General features: G+C 39.5%; 1 protein-coding gene across 3 annotated transcripts; it reads right to left on the bottom strand.

Annotated features, from left to right (window-relative positions):
• On the bottom strand, positions 1–21,530 carry CXHXorf56 (chromosome X CXorf56 homolog). 3 transcript variants are annotated; one of them, XM_014559792.2, is made up of 8 exons: positions 21,337–21,528; positions 18,608–18,725; positions 6,884–6,925; positions 4,729–4,867; positions 4,098–4,187; positions 3,399–3,491; positions 1,951–2,043; positions 1–330 (listed from the first exon to the last, which is right to left on the bottom strand). In XM_014559792.2, exons 1-7 carry the CDS (start codon positions 21,521–21,523, stop codon positions 1,981–1,983), a joined length of 732 nt encoding a protein of 243 aa, XP_014415278.1. In that variant the 5' UTR covers positions 21,524–21,528; the 3' UTR covers positions 1–330; positions 1,951–1,980. The 3 variants fall into 3 exon arrangements, with proteins under 3 accessions (XP_014415278.1, XP_032330898.1, XP_006185343.2); XM_032475007.1 differs by lacking the exon at positions 1,951–2,043 and having other exon boundaries at positions 181–330; positions 21,337–21,530; XM_006185281.3 differs by lacking the exon at positions 1–330 and having other exon boundaries at positions 1,624–2,043; positions 21,337–21,529.
• Between the last annotated feature and the right edge of the window lie 2,408 nt (positions 21,531–23,938).

Below are 23,938 nucleotides of genomic sequence, written 5' to 3'. Positions count from 1 at the left end.
AACATACATACATTCATTGTCACATTCTCTTTCACTGTGAGCCACCACAAGATCCTGTATATATTTCCCAGTGCTACACAGTACAATCTTGTTTATCTATTCCGCATTTTGAAATCCCAGTCCCTTTCCACCCACCGTCCCCACGTGCAAGGGTCTTTACACTGCATTTTATTTGGTTGCTCAAATGAAATTGTGATCTGTTCTCAATTGTGTATTTTTTTTTTCTAAATCTCACAGGAGAAGCAATTCAGCACAGTTCTCTAGTCAGATTTCCGGGTTTATTGCTTCCTGGATGGGAAACATAAACTCTCGAAGCCTCAGAGTACCCATCTGTAAAATGAGAATGATAACCGTTAAACCTATCTCATAGGATTAATGTCTTGTTTAGATTAAGATAATACCTTGTAAAGTGCTTTCTATGGCACCTGACTTAATAAAAATAGTAAGTACTCGATACAAGTAGTATTGTTATTATTACTGCTACTATTTTTGATTATTACTACTAATAAAATAATCACCCTTCAAATCTAAAAACAAAACAAGTTTAGTGGAAGTAATAGTATGAGAGTAGCAATGGGAGGAGATTGTGGTCAGAGAGCAGAGTATGGGATTTCACAGGTGGTGAAGATGATATCCAGGGAGCTTGTGGCTAAAGTGGGGTGAAGGTGAATGTCACTGGCTGGAGTCGAGGTCAAGAAACTGTGAGGTTACGGTTGCTTATGCACATGATGCCTAACGATTGCTCAGAACGAGGACAGGAAATAAGGTGGAGAGGAACACTCGGTGGCAAAGGCCTGGATGGATGCAGGAGAGTAACTGGGAAGATGGCCACACGGCCCCACCCTGGGCTTTCCCAGGACCCCACCCCTCCTTCTTCCAGTTCTTGCTAGCTCGCATCTACCCCGACTCCAACCTACTTTTCCTTCCAAATATGGAAATCAGGGAAAAAGCAAAGAAAAATACCCTACTATTTCCCAATAGCACCTCACATACACACCTTGGGCGCCTACTGGGTACAGCCCACACAGATAACACAAGGAGGCTAAAGCGCTCCTCCTGCCTCAACACCTTGCAAGACAGGTGAACAGATAAAAGCATGGATACAAACACTACAGACTGATGTCACTGAAGCAGCGTGACATTAAATATTTGTGTATACGGTACTCCTCCACAAATAGCAAATGTGAAATAAACGACAGTCACAGATACCTTTGTTTATCTCAGTATCATTTCTTACTCTATCATGCCCCCTTCCCATGTACCCGCATAGGAAGCAATACTCTTAGCTGCTTGACAGGATGGTAGCTCCCTTGGGTTGTTCACTGAGACCCCATTTTCATTCAGATCAGAGCTATCCTAAACCCCCTCACTCAATTCTGGCTTTTCTTTCTTTAAGTACATCTGATAAGGGATGGCTCACCTATAGTTTTAATATTTGAAGTAAAGGAAGCTTTATGCAGATTCTGGCTTTTTATGTATTTTCTCTGACAGTAGAGAGAGTCAAACCATAGCTAATACCTGCCAGTCTAATAGAGACTGAGCCACTTAAAAGGATCGAGCTTGCTGTAACTTTAAATATAGTTCCTGCCACTTTTTTCTATGACACATCATAATATTGTTTTTAAAAATCTTTAAACATTTTATTAACTTTGAAGAAGGAATAAGAGCTACTTTAGAAACTAGAGACACTCAAGCACTGATCTATTCACAGAGCTTCTACACAGATGAAGAAGTTTACATCAAATGGACAAAAAATAGTACAGAAGACCTATACACAGAAAGACTGAGAACAACCCATCTCTAGAAAGCAGGTCAGATGGACTCAAAGACCTCACTGAATGTAGGAGAATCACTGTGGAGCCATGTAAAGCCTTCTGCTGGGGCATAAAGGTAGGGACCAGCCTATGTAGTTAAGAAAAAACTCTTTTTCCTCCTGATCTAAATGCTTGCCTCCAGTCTGGGTCCACAGAAAGGTCCTGATCATTTGAACTGATTGTCAATCAAGGTTCCCTTCATTTTTGCTTTCTTGGCTTCCAGTTCAGCCTGGAAAGGAAGAAAAGTATATGTCCTGATACATGACATGAAATTCTGATTTTCCTGCCTATTTTAACTGCCCCAACACAAGTCCCTCATGCTCATTTAGTATACAAACTAGAATTGTGGTTTTAAAATTGTGAGGAAACTCTAGCAACTGCTTTCTGACGTTACGGCACACAGAGAAAATGATAACACCCATACGGCAAAATGGGGTCAATAGGGCTATGCTCAAAGGCGATCAGTGTAGGGATCCCACAGCCCCACCACCTCTGAAGGGCTGAGGGAATCAATATTGTGGCACATCAGCATTTTATTCTTGGCAGAAAGGGAGGAAAAACACTGTTCTAGAACAGTGCTACTTAAAGTTGTGTGGTCCATGAACTGTTTGTTATCAGTCCACGAAGATACACAAAAAAACGGAGGGTAAGCATTTAGAGGCTGTCATAGCAATTTGACCAAGTCATAAGAAAATAAAATAGTTTCATAAGAAGAACTGACGCAAATTCATTTTTATTGCATTTTATAAATTACAAATCAGCTCTTGACAAATTGGAAATTTAAAAAAAAGAAAGCACTGGTCCGTCACCTCAGAAAATCTGATAAGCTCTGCTCTAGATCACGATGGCAAAGTAAAGCAGCTCTCAAGACCCACCACCTCCATCACCAAAAAATCCTCTACAGTCTTTAGAATAGACTGATATACCTTTTGATGAGGCACCAATGCTGTGATGTCTGCTTTTAAAGAAATATCATAAGTAAATTATTATCAAGAAAACAAAAATGTAGGCACCTCAATGAGCAAGAATAGCACAGAAAGCGGTGGTGGTACTTTAAGAAGCAGTGTCCAAGGGGGTAGGGTATAGCTCAACTGGTAGAGCGCATGCTTAGCATACAGAAGGTCCTGGGTTCAATCCCCAGTACTTCTAAAAATAAATATATAAACCTAATTATCTCTCCAAACACACACAAAAAAAATTTTTTTTTAAAAAAGCAGTGACCAGCCCCAATCCTGGCACCCCAACATGGCACTATTGTGTGCCATTACATCCTGGGAGAATAACTGTGAACCCTGATCTTGAACTCCTGACCTTGGAACCCCAGTGGCAGATTACGTTAACATTCCAGTCAGGGCTGGCTACCTAGAACTGTCATTTGGGGCCCGGATCCTGTGGTCACTATCCAGAGCAGCATATATACTAACAGTCACAGCCCAGGGTTAGACGCCTGGTAGCCAGCTACACCAGGAACCCTCAACAGACTTCCTAAAGGATTCCTCTGCCAGCCGGAGGGTCTTTCAGACCAAGGATCCTGAACAGCCCAGCCCAGCCCAGCGCCCACGCCCACTGCCCCTTGCCACTCACCAGCTCCTGCAGCCGCCTTTTGCTCATGCCTTTGCGCTCCAGCTGCTTCTCGATCACCTTGGCATTCTGTGCATACGAGTCAGCCACCTCCCTCTAGGGGGAAGAAACAAGCGTCCTTAGACCAGCAGTCTCACCAAACAGGAACAACGCAGACCCCGGGAGCAATTCATACTCCTCGAATTATGAAATCATTACTGAAATGGCAAGACCCTGCTCCCTTTCAACTCTTCAGCTTTTCAATAATCCAGGAGAGTCAGGTTTCAGTCGAAGCTGTGTTTAAATAACCAATAACATCTCTCTGTAAACATCATTACACTGAAGTACCATAAAGGTAATTGCTGCTCCTGCTAAGGACAGATGCCCACACCTTCAAAGTTGGACTGGAAGGGACCTGAAATCATTGAGCCCAACAGGTTTTAAACTGACGAGGGATGAGGAGGGATTTGCCCCCTAAAGCATCTTTAAAAACAGGATGAAAAAAATCACCGATCTAGTCCGACTTCCTGCTCCTCATTTTACAGATGTCCCTGAGGTCTGGGGAAACAGGAACCAGCCCGGGGTCACAGCGTTCCTTAGTAGCCGAGCAAGGCTTGAGTGAAGTTTCTAGTTATTCTGTGGCTCAGTGCTCTAGTTTAAGGGTCCCCTTTCCTTTCAGCTCCGCCCTCCCAATCCAATTCCCCTGCAAGCAGAAGCACTTACAGCCTCAATCTCCTCTTCCTCTTCATCAATAGTAGATACAGTGACAGAGCTAAACTTGCCCATGTCTTTGGTCCGTTTGGTCATCATCACCTGGAGTTACAGGAAGAGGAATCAGTTTAGTACACCTCAATAGGTTCCGCGAGCCGTGTGTGTGCATCTGTGTGAGTGTATGCATGCAAGCGCACAAGCCTGGGCGCTGGGGGCAGGGAAGGGACTGTTGGGGGACACCCATCTCTTTGGGACAGGCTGGCCTATCTAAAGTGCCCATCTTTTTATTTGCAATATATTTTTCTAATATTTGCCATCAAGGGTATTCAAAGTATAAAGATTAGCCTGATTCATTCCATTTTTAATTGCTCACACTGGAAAAAAGAAGACATTTCAAAGACGTATGTGTTAATAAAAAGCATACAATTTCTAACTTTATTCACAGGGCAGCTGTAGGAAAGGAAAAAAACACATAACAGATGATACAATTTTGTTAACACCTGCTTATACACAGAAATGGCATTCTCTTAATATAAAAGAGCATCCATAAAGAGCAGCTTCTCCTGCACTATAATCTTATTTAAAATTTTCGGGCTAAATTTGTAGCTATATTAGCCAGCCTGTTTCCTTCAGTGATAATTACCTTCTTAGGAGGCTCTTGTTTCTGAGTATATATGTTCGTTTTCCCAAAACCCTGGCCAAACTTGACTACTGCTCCATCCACGATGAAGGTCACCGGAGCATTCTTTGGCTGGGACTGGTAGAAGAGTGGCAGTCCACACCTGCAAACGGAAGAGTGGATCTCCAGGAGGCTTCAGAGTCCAAAGGCCCAAAACAGTGCTTTGCAAAGCGTGCTTAGTCTCTGGGAATATTTTTGTTTGTGGCATAAACTAATGATTAGCTCTTCCCACTGTTACCCAAAACTACTTGGTAAGAATCACTGTGCATGCATGTTAAAACTGCTGATCAGATTCCCAGGTCCCTCCCCCAGAGGATCCTGATTCAGCAATCCTAGGGGGTGGGGCCTGGGATTCAATCTTAGCATTCCAAGTGATTCTTAGCCCATTAGACAAGTTTGGCTCCTGCTACGGATTGCTTTCCAGTTAAAACTGCTGCCATTCTTCCCAGAAGTCTGAGAAACTAGTTTGGGGGTGGTTTTGTTTTTGCAGAGTCAAGAAAGAGAGTAAAGGTGCCACTGCAGTGGTTGGCCCACCCAGCCCTGTAGCAATAGTCATGCATTCTTCGGTTGGCCGTTTTATTATACTTTTTCGGCTAAATGAAGTAGACTCATAAGATATGATAAAATTAATATAACAAATCCAATGTGGCTATGAAGTAAAATGCCTTCTGAGCCAGTTCCCTGCTTTAATTCTCCTAGTCTGAGTCTTCTGAGAGCCAAGGTGGAGATGTGATTACATCAAGATTGAACTAATTATAGTTTAATAGTGTCATTGTTAACCACCTAAAGCTGGAAATCATTTTCTTTCTTTTCTTTCTTTTTCTTTCTTCCTTTCTTTTTCTTTCTTTTCTTTTTTCTTCCTTCCTTCCTTTCTTCCTTCCTTTCTTTCTTCCTTCCTTCCTTTATCTATTTATCTATTTTAAAATCCCATTTACTTATTTATTTTTTTTTATTGAAGTATAGTCAGTTTCAATGTGTCAATTTCTGGTGTACAGCCTTATGTCCCAGTCATGCATATATATACATATATTCATTTTCATATTCTTTTTCATTAAAAGTTATTACAAAATATTGAATATAGTTCCCTGTACTATACAGAAGAAATCTGTTTTTTATCTATTTTTATATATAGTGGTTAACATTTGCAAATCGCAAACTCCCAAATTTATACCTTCCCACTCCATTTCCCCCGTAACCATAAGATTGTTTACTATGTCTACGAGTCTGTTTCTGTTTTGTAGATGAGTTCATTAGTGTCTTCTTTTTTCTTTTCCTTTTTTTTAAAATTCCACATATGAATGATATCATATATTTTTCTTTCTCTTTCCGGCCCACTTCACTTAGAATGACAATCTCCAGGTCCATCCATGTTGCTGCAAGTGGCATTATTTTATTCTTTTTTATGGCTGAGTAGTATTCCATTGTATAAATATACCACAGCTTCTTAATCCAGTCATCTGTCGATGGACATTTAGGTTGCTTCAATGTCTTGGCTATTGTATATAGGGTTGCTATGAATATTGGGGTGCATGTATCTTTTTGAACTAGAGCTCCCTCCAGATATATGCCCAGGAGTGGGACTGCTGGATCATATGGTAAGTCTATTTTTAGTTTTTTGAGGAATCTCCATACTGTTCTCCATAACGGCTACACCAAACTCCATTCCCACCAGCAGTGTAGGAGGGTTCCCTTTTCTCCACAGCCTCTCCAGCATTTGTCATTTGTGGCCAGGGGAGGGGTGAGGAAGGGGACTGACTGCAGAGGGGCCCTGGAAACGTTCTATATCATGGGAGACATGGTATTACATGACTGCATGCTTTTGCCAACACTCATCAAACTACACACTTAGGAAGGGCAAATTTTATTATATATAAGTTACATCTCAATTTAAAAATTATACTCTGTTTAAAAACCCATTTTTGTGGCCAGCTGGTCAGATAGGTAACTTTGCCAGTCTCCTCAGGAAGCATATTGGTATCTGGATAGTTGGAAGTTCGAAGGGAGATGAGATTATAAGAGTAAAGATATAACAGAGAATTGTCTCCAAATGATCCTTTTCCTAACACATCATTGCTTCTACTTGCTTATGCTCAGAGAAACCCACACTGATAATACTTACTTTGCACACTTCTTCCTGTATTGGCGTTCAATACCTTCAGGCCTGCACAGAAAATGGAAGTTAAAAAAAAAGATATGCACAAATCTCATAACCTACCAATCTCACTAATTCACTTCTTCAAATGCTAAAAGGGCCTTTCGAAAGTTTCCATTTCAGGGGGGAGGATATAGCTCAAGTGGTAGAGTGCATATTTAGCATGCACAAGGTCCTGGGTACAATTCCCAGTACCTCCTCTAAACATAAATAGCAAACCTAATTACCTCCCCCCAAATAATAATAAATAAAAATAAAATTTTAAAAAGTTTCCATTTCATAGGGGTAGGGTACAGCTCAGTGGTAGAGCGTGTGCGTAGCACGCATGAGGTCCTGGGTTAAATCCCCAGTACCTCCATTAAGTAAATAAACCTAATTACCTCCCTCCACCCCCAAAAGCAAACAAACAAAAAGTTTCCATTTCATAGATCAGCTGCTTATTTACACATGTATTCATTTTAAAGCATTCTTTCCACAAAAATTTACTAAGCCCCTAACATGGGTCAGGAAAACTTCCCAACAGAGGAGGAGGAGCAGTGCAGTCACAGTCACAGAGCTGTAGCAACACCACCACCACCACTCGTACAGCTTTCATTGTGTGCCAGGAGCTGTTCTAAACTGTACGTGTAATAACTCGTTTACTCCTTACAACAACCCTGTGAGGTTGGTCATATGATCATTCCCATTTTACAGATGAGGGTGTCTAAGCATAAAGCAGTTACATAGTCTGCCCAAGGTCATCAAGTTAGGAAGCAGAATAGGCTGAATTCAAGCCCAGGCAGTCAAGCTCAAGAGCCACACAACACTGCCTGAGATTATCAACTGAGAGATAAAAATTCTTCCATCCATGCAGTTGCTTAACAAAACCTGGGACTCATCCTCCAATCTTCTCTTGCCTTCATCTCCCACACTGACGTCATCAGCAAATCCTGTGGATTTTCTCTCCAGAAAAGGCCTTGGACCTGTCTGCTTTTCTCTACCTTCCTACCACCATGTTAGCCCAGACCACCAACATTTCTTCCCTGGACTACTTGCTGTCACAGCTTACTGACTGGTCTCCGCACTTCCCCTCCCTGTTTCAATGTTTAAAATAGGCACTCTGTGCACATGGTATACGTAGGAGTATCAAGTGAAAGGTAAATATCCTCCCCACTCATCTTCCACACACCCAGTTCTCTTCGCCAGCGGCAAATACTGTTTCTGGTTTCTTCTGTTCCTCCCAGAGAGAGTCAATGATACAAGCAAAGAGTCCTTATTGGTACTAATAGAAAATATTTAATTTTTTCCTTTCCTTTTTAGACAAACGTTATACAGTTCTCAACCTTTTTGTTCATTTAAAAAGTGAATCTTGGTTAAAAAAAATATGTGATCCTTCCCAAACAATTGATAAAGAGTTTCTTCATTCTTTCATTTTTTTTAACTTTTTTTTTTTGGTGAGGAGAGGTAACTAGCTTTATTTGTTTATTTATTTTTAGAGGAGGTACTGGGGATTGAATCCAGGACCCTGCGCATGCTAAGCATTTGTTCTATGGCTTGAGCTATACCCTCCCTCCTCTTCATTCTTTCATAAGGGCTGCATTCTATCCATTTGTATGGATGAACTAAAATGTCTTCTACCTGCTGGATAAATTCCTAGAAACGTATCCAGTTTAAATTCTGATAGATACTGCCAAATTCCTCTCTAGAGAAGCTGAACCAATTTATACCGCCACCACCAATGTGAGACTTCCTGTTTCCCTACAGTCTCACCAACACAGTATGTTATTAAAATGCATTATTGCCAATTTGGCATGTGAAAAATATTATCTTGTAATTCGCATTTTTTTAAGAGTAAAGTTACGCATCTTTTCATATATTTAATAGGCATTTGTATTTTCTTTTTTTGTGAACTATCAGTTCATATTCTTTGTCTATTAAGTTGTCTTTTTAGTTTATATTAATGGACCTTGCAAATATTTCTTCCCCAGTTTGACATTTATCTTTGACTTTTTCCTCCATGTGCAAATTTTAGATTTTTATGCAGTAAGGCAATTGTGTTTATGGGATACTGAGGCCTTCTCCACTCTAAATTTACATCCAAAATAAAAATTCTGACCGCTTATTCTAGAACCTGCTTCCATTACTGTCTCACTCCAAATCATTCTCTAAATAGAGGCAAGAATGGCTTTCCAAGCTAGCTAGAATAAAATGCAAACCCCTTACCACAGCCTTCTGAGGACTGACTGAGCACAGAATCAGCCCGGCCTCATCTCCTACACTCCCTCCTCCGTCACTATGCACTATCCACACCCATCTGCCTCTGTTCTTTGAACAAAGAAGTGCTTTCCCACCTCTGACCTATCACACACACTTTTATCTCTGCCTAGAATGCTCTTCTCACCACTTTGCCAAGGCTGTCCTGTTCTCATTTTTAGTCTCAGTTCTAATCTCACCTAGTCATAGAGGCCTTCGCTGAACATCTTTTTGAAGATGTTCTCATGTGATTCTGTATGAGCCCTTTGTTTCATTCATTAAATTTCCAAAATCAAAATTACTTTATTTTTCTGTCACCCCACTAGACTAGGTCCATGAGATCAGAGATCAGCAGAGACCACACCTATCTGTCTGACCACTCTAACCTCAGAGATGAGCAAAGTACTGGAAACAAAGTAGACATGCAATAAATATTGACTGAATGAATTCTTAAAAGAATTTTAGTGAGGAAAATTATAATCATGGAGGTAAGTTCTTAAATGGAGGAGTGTATACGGTGTAATGGGAACACAGGTGGGAGCACTAAGTCTGTCTGAGGCAGTCATGGAAGGCTTCATGATGAGGTGATGTTTAAGCCAACAGTCCTCACAGAAAATGGTATTTCAGGCAGAGGGAAAACCATGTGCAAAGGCAAAACAGCAGAGCACACTCAGAATTACAAACAGTCTAATGTTCTTGGGACCTAAAAAAATTAAGGGAGAACTATTGATCTTAGAGACATAAAAAAGATAATAAGATGATACTATGAACAACTATACACCAACAAACTATATAAACTAGATGAAATGGACAAATTCCTAGAATGACACAAACTACTGAAATTCACTGGAAAAGAAATAGAAAATTTGAAAAACTTTGCACAAAGAAAAGCCCAGGACCAGTGGCTTCACTGGGGAATTTTACCCAAAGTTCAAAGAAGAATTAATAGCAATGCTTTACCAACTTTTCAAAAGAAGAAGAAACACTTCCCAGCTCATCCTATAAGACCAGTATCACCTCAATACCAGACAAAGATATCACAAGAACAATAAAAACAACAAACTAGAGATCAAGATCACTTAAGAATATACATGCAAAAATCCCCCCCAAAATACTGGCAAAATTGAATTCAGTTGCATATAAAAAGGATTATACCACATGACCAAGTGGAATTTATTCCAAGAATGCAAGATTGGTACAACATACAAAAATAATCAATCAATGCAATACACTATAATAATAAAAGAGAAAAAAACACATGATCATCTCAACAGATGCAAAAAAAAAAAAGCATCTGACAAAATTCAAAACCCTTTCAATATACTAGAAACATAAGGGAACTTCCTCTACCTTATAAGGGGCATCTATGAAAAATCTGCATCTACTAAGCCACATAAGCTAACATCATACTTAATGGAGAGAGACTGAAAGCTTTCCCCCTAAGGTCAGGAACAAGACAAAGATATCCACTCTCAACACTTCTATTCAACATTGTACTGGAAGTTCTAGCTAGGGCAATTAAGCAAGAAAAATAAAAAGCATCCAGATTGGAAGGGAAAAAGTAAAACCATCTATCTATATTTGCAGATGACACGATCTTATAAACAGAAACCCTAAAGAACACATAGACACACAAACACAAACTATTAGAGCTAATAAGCAAGTTCAGCAAGGCTGCAGGATATAAGATCAATATTTACAAATCAATGGTAGACCTATATACTAGAAATGAACAATCTAAAAATGAAGTTAAGAAAACAATTCCAGAAAAATATGAAAACAAATATATGTATGTATATGCATGTTTGGAACATTGTGCTGTACACCAGAGATTGACACATTGTAATTGACTGTACTTCAATAAAAAAATAAAAATAAATTAAAAAAGAAAAGAAAGAAAACAATTCCAGTTACAATAGCATCAATAAGAATAAAATACTTAGGAATACATTTAACAAAAGAAGTGTACAACTTGTGCACTGAAAACTACAAAACATCATTGAAAGAAATTAAAGACCAAAGTAAATGGAACAACAACCCATGTTCATGGATTGAAGACTTAATATTGTTAAGACGGTAATACTCTCCAAATGAATCTACAGCTTCAACACAATCTCTATCAAAATCCCAGCTGGCTTTTTTGCAGAAATGACAAACTGATTCTAAAAGTTACATGGAATTGTAAGGAATATGGAATAGCCAAAACAGTCTTGAAAAAGAACAAAGTTGGTGGACTCACACTTACCAATTTCAAAACTTACTACAAAGCCACAGTAAAGAAGACAGGGTGGTACTGGCATAAGGACAGATACATTAGGTCAATGGAACAGAACTGAGAGTTCACAATAAACCCATACATATACGGTTAATGTATTTTCAACAAGGGTGTTGAGACCATTCAATGGGAAAAGAATCATTTTTCAATAAACAGTACAGGGACAACTAGCTATACACACATAAAAAGATTATTTTTTTTTCCTTTTTAAACATTTTTTATTGAGTTATAGTCATTGTACAATGTTGTGTCAAATTCCAGTGTAGAGCACTATTTTTCAGTTATACATGAACATACATATATTCATTGTCACATTTTTTTTCACTGTGAGCTACTATAAGATCTTGTATATATTTCCCTGTGCTATACAGTATAATCTTGTTTATCTATTCTACATATGCCTGTCAGTATGTACAAATTTTGAACTCCCAGTCTATCCCTTCCCACCCCCCAAAAGATTAATTTAAATCCCTACCACAAAACATATACAAAAATTAACTCAAAATGGATGAAAGACTTAAATGTAAGAACTAAAACTATAAAATTCTTAGGAGAAAACATAGGCATCAATCTTCAAGACCTGAGATTAGGCAATGGTTTTTTTTTTTAACATTTTTTTTATTGAGTTACAGTCGTTTTACAATGTTGTGTCAAATTCCAGTGTAGAGCACAATTTTTCAGTTATACATGAACATACATACATTCATTGTCACATTCTCTTTCGCTGTGAGCTGCCACAAGATCCTGCATATATTTCCCTGTGCTACACAGTACAGTCTTGTTTTTTTAGGCTACATTTTGAAATCCCAGACTGTCCCTTCCCACCCCCCGTCCCCCAAGATTAGGCAATGGTTTTTAAAATACGATACCTAAAGCACAAGCAATCATAGAAACAATAGATAAATGGGACTTGATTAAAATTAAAAATTTTTGTTTTCAAGAATACTATCAGGGAAACAAAAAGGCAACCCACAGAATGGGAGAAAACATTTGCAAATCATATATCTGATAAGGGACTAGTATCCATAAAATATAAGGAATTCTTACAACAATAAAAGACAAATACTCCAATTAAAATATGGGCAAAGAATTTGAATAAACCAAAGATACGTATATAACCAACAAGCACATGAAAAGATCAACATCATTAGCCACCATGGAAATGCAAACCAAAACCACAATGAGATACCATTTGATATAGGATAGCTATATCAAAAAGATAGACAATAACAATTATTGGCAAGGAGGTGGAGAAATTGGAACCCTCATACATTACTGGCAAAAGTGTAAAATGGTGCAACTGCTTTTGAAACCACTCTGCCAGTTACTCAAAAGGTTAAACATAGAGTTACCATATGACCCAGCAATTCACACATATGTACCCATGAGAACCAAAAATATGTTTACACAAAAACTTGTACACAAATGTTTATAGCAGCATTAGCCATAATAGTGTTAAAAAGAAAGAGGAAACAGTCCCAAATATTATTCAGTCATAAAAAAAAAATGTACAGAGTCATTCTACAACATGAATGAACCTTGAAGACATGCTAAAATGGAAGATGCCAGACACAAAAGCTATATATTTTATGAAATAAAATTCACTACATATTAATGAAATATCTAGAATAGGCAAATCCATATTGACAGAAAGTAGATTGGTGGTCGCCAGGGGTTGGGGGAGGAGGAAATAGGGAATGAATGCTAATGGGTACAATGCTTATTTGGGGGGAGGTGATGAAAATGTTCTGGAAGTAGACAGTGATGCTGTTTGCACAACCTTGTCAATATACTAAAACCACTGAATTGTATGCTTTAAAATGGTGAGTTTTATGGAATATGAATTATACCACAATTAAAAATACTAAATTTCTGAGGGTGAAGCTGAGACATTGGGACTTTTAAAAAAAGTATTCCAGGTGGTTCTAACACAGCCAGGGTTGAGAATCACTTTATGGGGGTGCATGTGAAGAGCAGAATTGCTGAAGCATACATCATGTGCATCTTTAGCCAAACTGGATATTGCCAAAGTGCTTTCCAAAGGCATTATAACTATTTATGGTTCTTCTAGCACTGCAGGAGACATCCAGTTGCTCTTTGACAATGCAGGGATATTCTTTTCCTAGTTGAGGGATAAGGAAACTAGGGCCCAAAAAGGTTAGACAACTTGCCCAAAGTTCCAAAGTGGTGCTGCTTGGGGTGTTACTCCAGTCTATGATCTCCACCATCTTTAACATTCTGCCTCTACACTTATTAGCATTGCTCAAGTCAAATGTGCTCTAATTCACTAACATCACTGGACTAGGGCACTAGCAATATTTTCGGTTCTGTGTACCACGTCTGGTTCCAACTGGGACTCTAAATCCAACCTCAGCCCCAAGGGATAGATTCACCATACAAGTGACTTCTAGAATCCTGAAGTCAGTCATTCTCATAAACCCCAAGCTTTCAAAACACAGGAAAATCAAATAAAGGTGGCTGCATATTTCCCAATGAGTTAATCTTCAAATACCAATGACAAATGGGATTTTGTTAAGTTTACAAAAATTTATCTACTCCTAAATATGTGCCAAGAATCAGGCAAGATGTCCTAAGAGTTTCAGAAATAACCCATAAGGCAGGGTTCTTGCTTTCAGAAGTTCATCTTCTTGAGATATTGAGACTCTAATACAAATGAGACAAGGCTTTTAAGTGGTATAATCATAAAGAAGTGATTAATATGAGCTAGATATTTGGACTAACTGATCTTGGTTTTCTTTCTTATCTTTAATCTCTAGGAATATGTGAGATAGGAAAGGCCAAAAACAAAACAAAACATTCTCCCTGGTTGTAAGAGCCAGCGTCTAAGATGGCCCCCAGTGATCCTTGCCCCCTGGTATTGACCCCCTTGTATAATTCCCCTCCTACAATGAATAGGCCTGACCTGTGATACCAGTAGGACACTGCAGAAATGATGGTGTGTGACTTCTGAGTCTTGGTCATAAAAGACATTATGGCTTCTGCCTTGCTCTCTCTTGGATTACTCACACTGTGGGAAGCCAGCTGCCAGGTCACGAGAAGACTCAAGCAGTCCTATGGAAGATCCTTGTGGTAAAGAACAAATGTTTCTTCCCAACAGTTAGCACTCAATTGCCAACCATGTGAGTCACCTTGGAAGTGGAACCTCTGGAACTTTAAAAGACTGCATCCAAGGTCAATCTCTTAATCACAGCCTCGTGAGAGACCAGAACCACCCAGCTAAGCTATTCTTGAATTCCTGACCCACAGAAACTATATGAGATAATAAACATTTGTTGTTTAAAAAAAAAACACAAGGGAATAACAGGAGATGAGGATGAAGATGAACAGGTAGACCAAGGACAGATCATAGAAAACCTTCAGGCTTGGACTTTATCCTGCTAACCAGGATTTTGTAAATTGTGCTCCAAAGTGATTCCTAAATGAAATCGGATAGGAGAAAGGGGAGCAAGAAGTCCTTAATGGGTTGGGCTCAACTCTTCCCTAGTCAGAGAAGCTTCTACTTATATTTATACTTCTGGGTAAAAATTTCATTTGAAGAAAGGATTAATTGTATAAAAATGTTTGAAAAGCACTTCTGTAGGTGATGAAGAGTCACTGAAAAATTTGAAGCAGGAGAGAGACACAACGTGCACCTGAGATCATTCAGGCAGTTGACGACAGACTGGAGAAGAGCAAAACTAGAAGTGGAAAAAACAGGTTCAGAGGACACTTCAACAGCTTGGGCAAGTGATGTGGGGTACCAGAATGATGGCAGCCTGTCAGGGCTGAATGAGAGGAGGCAGCCACAAGAGTGACCAGAAGGGAGAATCGACAGTACATGGTGAGTGACTAGATGTGTGCAGGGGATGGTGGGGGGCGGGGATAGATAAGACCAAGACAGGACTGGCTCCCAGATTTCTGCCTTGGGCCACTGCATGAATGGTGGTACAACTGGAGGAGGAGGAAAAGGAAAGAACTGTTTGGCTGATAGCTACAGAGACCCAAATACAGAGGCTTCAACACAAGAGTTTGTTCTCATGTAAAATAAGTCTAGAGGAAGGTAGTTTCTGGTAATGGTTGAGATCCAAGCATAGCATGGCAAAAACTGCAATTTTTGTGACCTTCCCTTTGCACTCCCAGGATGGTCACTGGTGCTCCAATTATCATGTCCATTTTCCAAAAAGCAGGAAGGAATAAGAGAATAAAAAGAACTTTCCTTGGAAGCCTCATGCAACAGCTTCTACTTCTATCCCTTCTACTTGGCAAAAGCTAAGTCGCAGTCAGAATCTTAGGGGGTTTTGTGGAGTGGGGGGAAGCTGGAATATGTATCCTAACTGTACACACACTGGTATACAGGCAGGTAAAACAGAAGCGTTAGAGTGGTGCTGAATGAACCAATCTGTGGTATTTTCCACATTAGAGAAATGATGAGTTTGGCCTTGGTCATGTTGGATCTGAGGTAGAACATCAGGTAAGAGGTAGAATATGCAATTAGATGTACAGTTCTGGGCACAGGAGAGAAACAGATCTAGATTTTGTGCGTCATCAGCATATAAGTGTAACTGATGCCATGAAATGGTGGTAATGTCCAAGGAGAGTATAAAGAGACAGAGGATAAAATCAAGGTCAGAACCCTGGGGAATGCCAACATTTAAGGGGCAGGAAGAAGAAGAATTCAGAAGAAAAGCCAAAGAAGTAGCAGAATCGCAAGAGTAGCTTCACAGAAATCAAGGAAGGAGACAGCATTAAGGGAGGCGTGGTCAACAAAGATACAGATTTGCAAATGGGGGAGTGGCGGACCAGGGAAAGAGGGTACCAGGGAACAACAGAGTTAAGGGATAAGTTTACCATGCCTTGTTGGTAAACTCTGAGAACTCTGTGGCCCAACAAAGTGACTTGGTCAGAGGCCACTGGCCTGGGCAATACCCGGCACTAAGCCTGGGCCCAAAGCTGGCTCACTTCCAGGATCAGGATGACTGGATTCCAGGGTTGCCACTTCAGCCTAGGGCCACCTGGTTTCCTGGCCCAGACGTGACGGCATCTGCCTTATAGTGCTATAAGGGCCTATGGCCTAGTTGTGTTGTTAGATTACTTTCTGTATTAACTGAATAATATATATTCATGTAATATATATTATTTAGAATTATTATATATGATTATAATTATAATACATGTAATAAATACTTTAGAGATCCTAAAGATAGTTGATAATTTTCAAAATCAGAAACATAAATAAAGATTAACAGAGGAGCAAAAAGTACAAGAGAATGGATTAGCTTTAGACAGGGCATGTTATTTATCAACCTTCCTTTATACTACAATGGAGGACTTCCCAATGTTTCCTGGAAGGTCTTCTTTTGTGACATTCACATGTTTTATAATCTGTGCCCCCATCTGTACCTTGTATATATCCAAGTTTCTCTTCAACTGCATAATTCTAGAAGCCCAGTTGTTACAATGACACCTGACTTACTATTGAATGTCACCTAGCAATAGTTTATAACTGTTTTCATTAGTGTGAGCTGATAATAGTTTGGTTTCTTCAATAAACACAGCTAGATGTCAGCCTGTAGCTTTTTCCAGTTCAACACTAGAATGTAAGCTCTAGGGTTCTTTGCTTGTTTACTAGTTTTACTGGTTTAGACTGTGTCCCTTAAAAAGTCATGTCCTTCCAGGAACCTCAGAATGTTTCCTTATTTGAAAAGAGGGTCATTGCAGATATAATTAGTTAAGATGAGGTCATGTAGATGAGCAGAAATATGCCCTTAATTCAATATGATTGGTGTCCTTATAAGAAGAGAAGAAACAAGGAGACAGACACACAGGGAGGCCATCTAATGATGCAAACGGTGACTAGAGTGATGCATCTACATGCCAAGAAAAGCCAAGCATTGCTGGCAAACAACAGAATCTAGGAAGGGGCAAGGAAGGCTCCTCCCCTAGAAACTTCAGAGAGAACATGGCTCTACTGACACCATAATCTCAGACTTCTAGCCTCCAGAACCGTGAGACAATTTTTGTAGTTTTAAGCCACTCAGTGTATGGTACTTTATTGCAGCAGCCCTAACAAACTAATCTATTGGTATATTCCAGTCTTCTAGGACTGTACCTGCAATACAGTAGGACCTCAATAAATATTTGCTGAATGAATGGATGGACTTTTAAATTCCCTAGGATGACCCCTTCTGGGGCATTTGGTACCTATTGATGACTACCCACCTCCCTCCCTTCTTGAAACTCTCTCCTGCCTGTTTTCCACATCACCAGGTTCTACTGATTCTGTTCCAACAATTTTGTCTGCTTTTCAAACGCCAGTGCTTCCTGGGATTGTATCTTCAGTCCTTTCTTCTTGCTCCACACACTTTCTATGTAGTTGTATCCTTTCCCAGATTTCAATTCCCTATATATCAAGGACTCCCAAATCTAAAACAGATCTAACCACGCCACTCCTCTGCTTTAAAAAAAAAAAAAAGGTCATTGCCTAAAGATAAAGTCCAAACTTGTCTTCTTCAACATTGCACTCTGTCCTCACCCCAGGATGCATCCTGGAGAGTAACCTGGGCTCTAGACACAGGGACTATTTAAATTTCCCAAGCATACCATATTTGATGTTTTTAATGCTCCCACAGTCCTTCTACCTGGAATGCTCCTCATCTACTTGGTGACATCCTAGCACAAGGCCAAATACAAATGCCACCATCTTTTGGTGTTTTTCCTGACCACCACTCAGGCAGGATGACCTGCTCCTGTCTGTTTTCCCACAGCCTTCTGTTCAGCACATCAGTATTTTATCATATCACAATATGGAGCACGTTCCCTTGCTGAGCCATGAGCTCTTCAATGGGAAGAACAGTACCTTATTCATCTTCACAGATGACAGCTCACTAGCTCAGTGCCTGGCACATGGTGTGCTCCAAGAGATTACGGGTTGAATGAACTCATTCTATTCACAAAAAAAACCAAATTACAGCTATCAAATGGCAATAGAATCACATCTAAGCACTATTTCAACAAAGCACAATAAAGATATGGCTGCATTAATGGAATTTACTGAACTACCACAAATATCAAAATATGGGGCCTAAAGATTGACCTGTACAATACTAGATGGGGTGTTCATATTCTGCAATAACTAGACCCCCACACAACAAGGAAATCCTAGACAGAGAACATCAACCTCTTACCTTCGAAGATACATGGTCTCCTCGTCTTCTGTGTTACAAAACTTGTGGGCGTGTTTGGCAGCATCAATCACACGGGACCGATCCCGGGGCCTCATGGGCAATTTCTCCAACTGACAGTCTAAAAGAATGGAAAAACATCTGGTCACGAGAGCCACTGAAAAATACACTGAGGCAATCAGAAGTTTTCAGTGGGGCCCTTGGCACTGTAATTTTTACCATGATTATTATGCTTATTGAAGCCTGTTGTTGAATTTTCCAACTAAAAATGACTTGGTGTCAGGAGACCTGGATTCTAGCCCCAGCTCGGTTACTGGTGATCTTTGGCAAATCACTTCCTCTTTAGGGGTCTTTTTCCTTATTTGATTATCTCAAAAGTCTTTCTCAGCACTGCAATTCGAGTTTTCTATGAGTATTTCTAATCATGATACACTTGGTTTGTGTTATAACGCATTAGAATGAGAAGAGACAACCGAGTGTCCTGGAAGGCCTATGAGGAAGGCATTGTGGAAGGTGGATAAGTGCTCAGGAAAGGAGAGAGGGGCTAGCGATATGCTATATATGACATGTGAATGACTCATCCCAGTTAGAGGAGTTTCAATCCAAAAACAATGAAAACATACAGGAAGCAAATTAGGTACAGTTATAAAGCAGATGGAAAATTGCTATAGTGCAAATTAAATATCTAAAGGATGATAGAGAAGTTAAGTGATCAGAGTGATTGCAGAATCATGGAGGAGGTGAGAGGGGAGATGGCAGTTTGCATGTCAGCTCACGACTCTTCTCCATGACCTGCTGCAGTAGACACTTACTATTCCTAGCTTAAAGGTGAGGGAATTGAGGCTTTGGAAGGGTATGAGATCAGCCACACATTTAATAAGTAGTAGAACAAGAACTCAGACTCATCTCTAGGTGATCAAAAGAGAATTCATTTATTCAAAAGATATTTGAGGGCCCTCTATGTACCAAGCACAGTTTGAATTTGTGCTGGGGATTCAGCAAAGACAAAGCAGACAAAGCTCCTGACCTGATGAAGTTTACAGTGTAGTGGAGGAGGCAGAAATTTTTTAAATAATAATTATATAAAGTGACCTTGGATAATGATAAGTGCTAATAAAAAATTACATGTGATATAAAGAGGATGAACAGTGATCCAGATAGTGGTAAGTGCTACCAAGAAAAATCAGGCAGCGTAAAAGGACAAAGAGTGACAGGGGTGCTATTTTAGATAAGATAGTCAGGGAAGAGTTCTCTAAGGAAGTGACATTTCAACAGAGACCTGAATAAAGTAAGGAAGCATGGAGGGGAGAGTGAAGCAGAAGAAATATCAATCCTAAAGGTCTTGGGAGTAGGAACATTTTGACATGATGGAGAAGAATCAAAAAGGCCATGGGAGCTGGAGTGCAGTGAGCAAGGGGAAGAGTGTTAGGAGATGAAGTCTGAGAGTTAGCTGGGGGTTTGATCACGTACAGTCTTGGTATGGACTTTGGTTTTATTCTTGGTGTTACAGGAAAACACTGGTTTGGAACAGGACTCTGGGGACAAACAGTGGAGAGCAAGAGACTACTGTGACAATCCAGATGAGGGATGGTGGTGGCTTGGACTAGAGTGGTAGAAGTGGAGGTGGTAAGAAGTAGCAGATTCTGGATAGATTTTCAAGGAAACACCTGCAGAATTTGTTGATGGATGGGAAACAGAAGTCAAGAATGACTCTGAGATACTGGATGAATAATAGTACCACTGGCTGTGATGGGGAAGTCTAAGAGGAACAGTGGAGACCAGAAAGTAGGGGTATCATGAAGTTAATTTTGAACATGGTCTCTTTGAGACATCTATCAGACATTCAAGTGGAGATGCTGAATAGGCAGTTGGAGTTTGAGAAGAGGTACAGTTTAAAGAGGAACATTTGGGAGTCCTCAACATATAGATGGTATTTAAAGCTTGGGAATGGTTGAGATTACCTAGGGAGTAAGGACAGATTGAGAACAGGTGAGAGGGCTGAGCCCTAGGTCCCTGCAATGCCTAAAAGCCTGAGACAGAAAAAGAAGCCAGACACTGAGAAGGGGAAAAATCGAGGTAGGAGGAAAATCAGGAGGGTGTAGAGTCTTGGATGCAAATGAAAGTGTTTCAAGAATGATAGACTAATCATCTCTGTCAAATGCCACTAAGAGGATTAAATGAGCATTGATAATTGATCACTGGAAGTGGTAACACGTTCAGTTAGTAACTTTGACAAATATGGTTTAGATGATAAGGTGGGAAGGAAAGCCTGGCTGAAGTGAGGGCAACAGGGAATGGGAAATGAGGATGCAGAGGCAGCCCATACAGACAATTTTTTTAGAAGTTTTGCTATAAAAGAAGCAAAGAAATAAGGGTATAGCTGGAGGAGAATGTAAGATCAAGGGAAGGTTTTATTTTCACTTAAGATGAGAGCTATTACAATATTGTTGTATCCGACAGAAAGGTTACAAAGTTTCTAGAGACAGAGTGGGAGGAGAGGGAGTGTATTTTTTCTGAAGGAGGGATTTAGTTTTGAGGGAGGTCTGGATACAGAATTACAAGGTTAAACAGACAACAGAAAATCTGCCCTGGAGTGGGGCGGAGATGTGTAAAGAGGATTCTGATGGAGAGGAAATCAGAGACGCGGCTCCCAGATCACAGCCAGAGGAAATTTGCGTTCCAGAACCCTAAGTTTCGCTCCTTGCAGACGCCTCCAGTTCCCGACTACTCACCCAGCACCAGGACCATCTGGCCGCACAAACAGTAGTAGACATGGAGAGGCTTCTCGCCGTCGTCATACTCCTCCCTGTCCCGAGTGTCGGAGCAGACTACGGACCGGGATACCACTTTAGGCATAGTTGAGAGGAGCAGCCGGAAAACGCAAAGCCAGAAATAAGGGTCGCGCAGAAATGACGTCATGCACGCGTCTGGGCTTTCCCCTACGGTAAGGCAGGTCACGTGTCTGTAGAAGTCAAGTGAGCTTCCGGGCGGTCCCATTAAGCTACAATACACGGGGGACGCCCTGAGCCTCCTAGAACTTCCTTTTCCCTGCCCTGAGTTCGCTGGGACTGCTTTACTTGGTTCACACTTAATAATATAAATTATTCATTTATATTTCTATACACGTATGCATATGTATATGCATAATACATAACTAGATATAACAAAGGTCTATATTTACACGTTACATGCATAATACAGATTTTAGGTGTGCTTCTAAATATAATTTTGATTTTGATGGCTATATTCAGGATCAGTAACTAATGACGTAGAGAAACATCTCTTAAAAATTGAGCTCTAATTCACATAATGTAAAAATTCACCAAATTCTGTGAGTTTTAGTATATTCACAAAGTTGTACAATCATCACCACTACTTAATTCCAGAATATTTTTATCATCCCCAAAAGAAATCCCCTATTTGTTAGTGGTCACTCTCTCCATCTCTTTCCCAGCCCCTGGCAATCCCTAATCTACTTTGCCTCTATGGATTTGCCTCTTCTGATATTTCATATGAATGAAATCATACAACATGTGGCTGTTGGTGTCTGGCTTCTTTCACTTAGCATAATGTTTTCAAGGTTCATCCGTGTTGTACCATGAATTAGTAAAAGGTAGTAATAAGTCAGTAAAAAAGAACTCCATTCCTTTTTATGGCTGAGTGATATTCTGTTGTTCTGTTGTATGAATATACCACATTTTGTTTATTCATTCATCAATTGGTGGACATTTGGGTTCTTTCCACTTTTTGGGTATGATGACTAGTACTACTATGAACATTTGTATCCAAGTTTTTGTGAGAACATATGTTTTTATATTTTTGTGAGGACATATATTCTCTTGGGTGTATACTTAGGAGTGGAATTGCTGGGTCATATAACTTTAACTTTTTGAGGAACTGCCAAGAGTGTTTTCCAAAGCAACCTTACCATTCTACATTTACCACCAGCAATGTATGTGCGGTTCTGATTTTTCATGTACTCATCAATAATTATTTTTGCCTTTTTATCATAGCCATCCTGGTAAGTGTGAAGTGATATCTCATTGTGATTTTGATTTGCCTTTCTCTGATGGCTAATGATACCGAATACCTTTTCACATTCTTATTGGTCATTTATATACCTTCTTTGGAGAAATGTCTATTCCAATCCTTTGCCATTTTTAATTGGGTTATTTGTCATTATATTGTTGAATTGTGAGAGTTTGTCATATATTTTGGATTCTAGAACCTAATCACGTAAATGATTTGCAAACAGGGGGCATCTTAATGATCCTGTTTGCCATAAGTATTGAAAACATCTTTCACCTTTCCTTCCCCAACCCAGAAACTCTCCCAGAATGCTCTTTGTAGGGGACAGGAGCCTGGGGCAATCTAGAATAAGGACATTGAGACAGTTTACATTGGATAATTTCAAGTGATGACACCAAAATAGTGGCTTTTTAACAGAGAACTTACTGAGGAAAGCAGGACCAGAAAATTGACAGGTTGGCTGGAAGAAATGTAGTGTTCAAGATACACAAGATGTAAACCAATGGGAATTTAAAGCAATCTGCTAGCCCCCAAATGAACATGACTTAAATAAAGTATAAAAGAAATACCAATTCAAGTCCTAAAGAATTAGTGTTTGCTCTTAGGTCTTAGTCCAATGTCATCCCTATGATTCTGTGTTATTCAGTATTTATTGAGCTGTGTGTCAGGCACTGTGCTATATACTGGTTGCATAGTGATCAATTAGAAATAGTCTCACTCCCTCATGTGGCTTAGTCTAGTGCAGTGGTGGATAAAGGGCTAGAGAGTAAATATCTCTGGCTTGGAAGGCCAAGAGGCAAAATCAAGAACATTATGTAGGTACTGATATAACAAGAGAAAACAAATTTCCACAAATGTTTTCTTGATGAAATTCAAACCATAATAATAATTTAGTATAATTTTTTGTAGTATAGATCTACTAATGAGAAGAATGGCATTCTTTTATGGAGAAGATAATATTTCACTTAATTAGAGTTCATAGTGAGTGTTTCCTGTCATTAAAATCAATTGCAATATCAATACACCTTTAAAAGTTTTTAAATTGTTTCAATTGGTCAAGTTGAGATTTTTAAGAACCTCATTTTTAATCTGTAATAAAAGTTTACGACTTAAGTTTTTCAAGAGTTAAGAAACTGCAAGCACCTGTTAATAAAGGTCATAATAAAAAATCAGTTACAAATATTTCTGTTAATGCTTATCTGTAATGAGATTTTATGTATTTCATCTTTGAAGAAAACCTTAACACAAAGTACTGCCATGTACTGATATCAATCCACGAGCATCTGAGTTTTAATTGAGCATATT

Source organism: Camelus ferus, chromosome X, assembly GCF_009834535.1.
Source record: "Camelus ferus isolate YT-003-E chromosome X, BCGSAC_Cfer_1.0, whole genome shotgun sequence".
NCBI lineage: Eukaryota > Metazoa > Chordata > Mammalia > Artiodactyla > Camelidae > Camelus > Camelus ferus.
The sequence above is the reverse complement of the archived record's forward strand: the minus strand, read 5'-3'. Positions and strand labels throughout refer to the sequence as shown.

Excerpts from the sequence above, each read along its gene's own strand:
- CXHXorf56 (XM_032475007.1), bottom strand. The coding sequence starts at position 21,523 with ATGACGTCATTTCTGCGCGACCCTTATTTCTGGCTTTGCGTTTTCCGG. Across the intron at positions 18,726-21,336 it reads CCAGATGGTCCTGGTGCTGG|ACTGTCAGTTGGAGAAATTG; the intron begins GTGAGTAGTCGG and ends CCATTCTTTTAG. Across the intron at positions 331-3,398 it reads AAAGGCGGCTGCAGGAGCTG|ATGGGTACTCTGAGGCTTCG; the intron begins GTGAGTGGCAAG and ends CTCATTTTACAG.